The sequence below is a fragment of the Oryzias latipes genome, chromosome 5 (assembly GCF_002234675.1).
Source record: "Oryzias latipes chromosome 5, ASM223467v1".
Lineage (NCBI taxonomy): Eukaryota > Metazoa > Chordata > Actinopteri > Beloniformes > Adrianichthyidae > Oryzias > Oryzias latipes.
The window spans coordinates 3512846-3518845 of record NC_019863.2 but is presented as its reverse complement, the minus strand read 5'-3'; the positions used below and the strand labels follow the sequence as shown (position 1 = coordinate 3518845).

Genomic DNA, 6000 nt, shown 5'->3' with positions numbered 1-6000 from the left:
CCTTTAGTTTCAGTTTTAGGGACGTAACAGAGATTTTTTTTTGTCTTTAGCCTTTGATCAGCTGATAAACAGACCATTTCAGTGAAATTGTTGCTTTTATTAAATCGTCCGCTCACAATTTTTGGCCACCGGTTCCCGTTTATTAATTTTACATTTTGAAGCTCTACTTAGAACTTTGTTTGAATCCAGCCGTGTAAAATGCAAATTCCTGAACTTTTTAAACAGATCTTCAGATTTTGATCAGGAGTGTATGCGGTCCATAAAATAAAAAATAAAAAATGTTGGACCTACATGAAATAAAAAACTGAAAACTTGTAGGAAACAAGTATTTTAGATACATTCAAGGCATCTTTTGATCGATTAAAAACCATTTTCTTCTATTTAAAGTGTATGAACTGACACAGTGAACTGAGATATTTTAATACAGACTCTGTTCTCTTCTATACAATAACACATATTATAAATCTTGTACAATACTAATATTTTGATATTCACATGGTCATAAATGTAAGGTACAGTGTACACAGATAGAGCATTAACACACTTTAAAACACATATATGTATCTCTTCTTTACACTGTCTCTCTTCTGTAATTTTCTGTCCCTCCGGCAGATGATTGTGGCCAAAACAAAAAGGTTTCTGACAAAAACCCTAAACCCAGTCACGTAATTACAACATTTACAATCCCTGAAAAATGTACATGAACACATTAGAATTATTCTCATCTCTCTGTCTCACAAATAGTGTAAAAGGGGTGAGAGGGAAAGAAGTTCTAGCCCAAAGCCCAAGGGGCTTTCAGAGTATTGCGTCCATACAAAGTTACAAAGTGTCTGGATCTACTCGGTGACATAAACAGCAGTTTACTCTAAACCCCATAACACAACGGCTGATTGAGGGCTGGCTTCTTGATTCAGATTGATGTATTTTCTGTTGTTTTTTTTGCTTTCAGCAAGTTTAGAAATGACATGAAGCCCTGAGGAAAAAAGAAAGTCTTTGATAAGGTGGAACATGTCCGAGTCTTAGTCCAGAGGCAGGCCGTGTCTGAAAAGACTGCCAGCCGCCCAGCTTACAACAGAAGATGCAACATGTCAATAGTTTTTTATTCATGTTAAAATTCACCAAGTCTCTGAAGCTAGATAACCTGCAGTGGCTTCATAGACAGTTTTAATAAACTTTTTCTCAAATATTGCCCTTTAATTTCCTCATTAAAGCTGCAGTGATGTTGGATTACGGTGGCCCCATGATATACACATAAATACAAATGCTGGGTACTTCTGCTCCATCCTTCCTCTGTCCACAAGTCTTCCTCAGAAGCTGGACTCTCGCCCTTCTTGTCATGGAAATCGTACAACACACAGAAATCCAGCTCACATTCTCTTTCTTCACATCTTAGGGAACAATGCTTTGCTAATGATTTATTGCACATTTTCCTAGACACACAATTTTTCCTAGATAGTTTAACATTTTCTGCACACTTGTGTGCAAACACACAAACACAATCACATGTTCCTCAACAACAGGACTACTGAGGTCAACAAAAGCAACAACAAAAAAAAGAGTTTTCGCAGGACCCTGCATGGATTCTCCTCCCAAAAAATAAAGATGATGCTAAGTAGAAGTTCAAATTAAAGAGGATTCATTTTTTTCCGCCTTTCTTAATTTTTGGTGAGTTCATGTGAACCTGTAAACTTTAAATTTGAATGTTTGCAATCATCCACCACTGTCATACCGTTTACAGTAAGTGCAATTAGTTTCACTCTGTGTAAATGTTGTAAACATACATCCTGACATTCAGCACCATGAGAAGATACTAATAACTCAATTAAGGCATGGAAAATTGGGGAAAGAAAGAAAACTTTTTAATTTCTTTAGTTTTTTTTCTTCACTGAGAATATATGTGCAGGTAGATATTGGTGTGCTTTCATAGACAGTAGCTATACATGAAACATGTGTATCGAGTGATTGTGTATGCGTGCAATTGTGCACATGTGCATGCACATGCAAGTTAAAAGTGCACGCAGGAGCCGTATCGTATGTATGTGTCTGCGACTATCTATCCCGTTATGCTACATGTGGGATGCACACTAGTATTTTCAGTGGTCATGGCTAGCTTTTCATAACCTGTGGCATGTGTTGCCATGGAGACACATTGGCAGTCAGAGGTGGACCAGCCTACAGTATGTAAGAAGGGGAGAAACAGGTTTAGATAGAAGCTTAAAGCTCACCTGTTGTCCGTTCTGCTGGGAGCCAGAGGCCGTGAGATTTGTCTTGACCGTTGTAAACTAACCGCCTCTCGTTTTTTTCAACAACACACACTTATTTATCCCAGCACACACATGCGCGCGTGCACACGCACCCGTATCCATCTCTGTCAGTTTGGAGAGACAAATGCAGCTCTTCAAACTAAAACTCAAACTTTCAAGCCTTATTCCCTCACTGTATCCGTGAGGCACCGATCAGTGCCGTCACTGGCTTCTACCCGTGACTTGCGACCCTTTCTCTGGCCACCGCCCTCCACCCAAGAGTTATGAATAATGGTCCCCCCGCTGGGAGCTGGGTCTACCTGCAACAGCGACACAACTCTTTTTTTGACACGTGTTTTCAGAGCACGCCTCAGTTTCTGCCTGGTAAAAGCATAGAGTAGAGGATGGAAAATGGTCGTTCCATAGGCCATTGCTAAGAAGCACAGGCGAAGCCTCACCAGACTGTCGCTGGGGCCCATGCACAGGATCAAAACGTTGACTGCAGACAGAGGAGCCCAGCAGCCCAAGAAGGTAGATATGATGATCAGGGACATTTTTAGAACTCGGCGCTGACGCTCTCTTCGGTCCCTGTGCCTGCGCACCGCCCGCCTCAGAGCTATTATTGCAGAAACGGAGGCCTGCACACCCATGGAGGATGCAGGCAGAGGGGTGGAGGCGCGGGTCTGAGCTGAAGCTGAAGCTGGGGTTGGAGAAGCAGGGGTTGCTGGTGTAGTTGCAATGGGGGTTGTTGCAGCAGTACTGACGGTAGTCACTGTTGCCCCACTGTCAGAAATTCCTGGAGGGATAGAGGAGAGCGGTGGAGGAGATGTTGGTGTCGGAGTCGCGGAAGGAATTAGAGGAGTCTGGTTCTGGTTTGGGTTCTGGTTGGAGGACGCTGCTTCCGTTGGCAGGCTCAAGTCCTTCCTTTTCCGCCTCCTGCAGCGTATCCTGCAGGTGGAGTCCTTTGCACGTGTACTCCTCATCATGTGGGAGCCGATACGGATGTTGAGCGCCTGTAAGATCCTGGAGTAGGTGAAAAGCATCACTGCCACGGCAATGAAGAAGCAGGGCACTTGGAGTAACAAGTGATAATACATGGCCAGGCCTGTGTAATACCCCTGCCCTCCAACACACAGCAAAGTCCTGTTCTGCCATACTGGAGGCAGATGGTGCGAAAGGGAGGGTGGTTGAGTAGACGGTGAAACGGAAGGAGGGAAGGATGAATAAATGGGAGTCAGTCCGGTGGTGAGCTCTGAGTCATTGCTGTGCCTTTCCAGCTCTTCGTCCTCATCCTCTTCAGTGGCTGAAGAGAAAAAGTCGCCTTCAAGGAAGGGCAGGAAGAAGACCGCCAGAGATACGGCCCACACTGCTGCCAGGAGAAGTGCGGCACGCCTTGGGGTCAGCAGACGACTGGCCGGACGCACCGAGATGTCGTATCGGTCCAAGCTGATGACCAGCACGTTGACGGCTGTGGCCACACTGGTGAATGTGACGCAGGCCTCATGAAAGCAGCAAAGTGTGGCCAAGCTACCAACTCCATTTTCATTAGCAGGCAGCAGGATGACAGCCACCGTTAACGGTAGACACAGCAAGCAGACCAGAATGTCAAGCACATGGAGGTTGACTGTCACCAGGTTGCTGACTGAATCCACCAGGTTTGATTGAGCACAGTAGAGCACGAGCACGGTCAGGTTGCTGCTGAAGCCCAACACAAGTTCAAGCATCAGCACAGTGGTCAACGAAACCTGGAAGCTGAGAGGGTACGGCTCACTCCACCCTTCCTCCACACCCACCTCGCTCCCTCCATCCAGCAGGCCCACCCCCTGACCATCGCTGGTCTCTAGGAGGTCACGATACCCTTCAGTCTCCATTGACGCCACAGCAAATCTTTACACATAGCAACAGCCGCCTCCACACCAGACCATGGTCTTTGTTTCCTTTTCCTCTGGGTCACAAGTGATGGTGATGACGAGGGCCAGCTCTGTGGTTGTGTCTGTGAATAAAAAAACAACACACAGAAGCCCATAAAAGGGTGGTGAGAAAAAATAACAGTAAAAGGACAGAGAATGATACAGTAACAGTCAGTTGCCTCACATTTTTAAAAATACTACTACTGGTACAAGTCAAGCACATCAGTTTTCACAAGTTGACACAGAAGGTAAAAGTGATTTTGGCACTTGTTTGGAGTCATGGTGTGCAGTTCAAGCTGCTGTCATGACCTGTGATGTCTCACTAGGCTCAGCACTCAGACACAGAGACGGTGGTAATAGCTCTGAGAGGATCTGGAGCAGCAGATCTCCTGAGGGAAGCTTACAAGTGTGATCGCTTAAGCTGAGTTTGCAAGAATCCCAGACCCATCAGTTCAGCAAAAGCAAATACAAATAAAAAGGTGGATTTTAAAGTTTTTGCTCAAAGCTAAGGTGCTGTACAACATGGCCTTCATCCTTTTTCTGGCCACGTTTACTGTCAGACAATATTTTCACGGACCAGCCTGTACACAGCTAAAGTGGGTGTCTAATTTCTTTTTTGTTTGTTTGTTTCCAGTTTCCACTCAATTTCGAGGGTAAAGTTTATCGTCAGCCTCTGAAAAATATCTGAAGTTGCTTTATGCTAAAACTTTATGTGTACACTAAATTACAGTTTTCCTTTAAAGTACCTATTCCATGCTAAATCAATTCTTTGAGCTTTTAAGTGTACTGTAATGTTTCTTTCTCACTATAAATAACCCCAAAGCGGTATTTTGATCCATTCACGCATTTCTGAGTATTCCTCTTAAACCTGCTCTCTGAGCACCAGCCCCTCCCAAAAATGAACAGGTTCTCATGAGCTGACATAGACCAGTGAGGAACCGCCCCTTCCAGGAAGTGTCTGCACTGCCCCCAGGCTAACACACACACCCTCTTTCACCACAGATTTAGTGGTAATCAGCTAAAGGCTTTCATTTTATATGAACAACATGCTCATCCATCTTTGCAAAAGTGTGGATGTTTTTTGCTTTCATGGGTGAAACGCAAATACGCTGCCGAGGTCGGCTCCTGGTTGACGTCATGAAATGGGCGGCACCCACACGGAGTGAAAGGCGGAGCCTCAGAGATGGAGTTGTCTTACTTTTGGGTAGGAAAAGAGTTCACAAAAATAAATAATATTTAAAAAAAAAACATTGTTTTGTGTCAAAGGTAATATTTAAGCATATATATGGATATTATTACTACGATACTGTATTAATACTATAAAAGGCTAAAAAAAAAGCATGGAATAAGCCCTTTAACCCATAATTGACAAAGTGGAAGCTAAAAATTCAGAAACCAACTTTAACCTCATACGACTTTTAAGGTGCGACGGATAAATGGAAAAAAAAGGTCACTCAAACTGGTACTTCCTTAATATAATGGTATCCATTAATGCACTGTTAAGCAGCTTTATTAGAAGCACCCTCGGAACATTAGACAGCAAGTTGGTGAATATTACGCATTATTATTATGGTGTGGGGGAAACAACTGTAAAAACAAATCCATAATTGGAGTAAACACTCCTAGTTTTTGTCTTTTAAATGCAGCTTTCTTTTTTTTTAATCTGAGGTTCTTCTTCTTTTTGCACTCTGGGTCTCTTCTGCTAACATAAACTTTTCAAATATGTTTTTTTTTAAACTTTGCTACTTTCAATTTAATGCAGGCACTTTAAAAAAAGTAGAGGATGGATTTTTGACACGTAACCAAGTGACTTGACATGTGACAAGAATGACTTGGATGTGGTGGAG

General features: G+C 43.3%; 1 protein-coding gene across 1 annotated transcript in view; it reads right to left on the bottom strand.

Annotated features, from left to right (window-relative positions):
* Positions 1-401: 401 nt before the first annotated feature.
* The window catches only part of LOC101170421 (probable G-protein coupled receptor 22), a 32736-nt gene continuing 27137 nt past the window's right edge, over positions 402-6000 (bottom strand). Inside the window, exon 2 of the mRNA XM_011474658.3 lies at positions 402-4236. Within this exon, the coding sequence (XP_011472960.1) occupies positions 2426-4114 (1689 nt within the window). The 5' untranslated portion in view covers positions 4115-4236 and the 3' untranslated portion in view covers positions 402-2425. The remainder of the gene's footprint in view (positions 4237-6000) is intronic.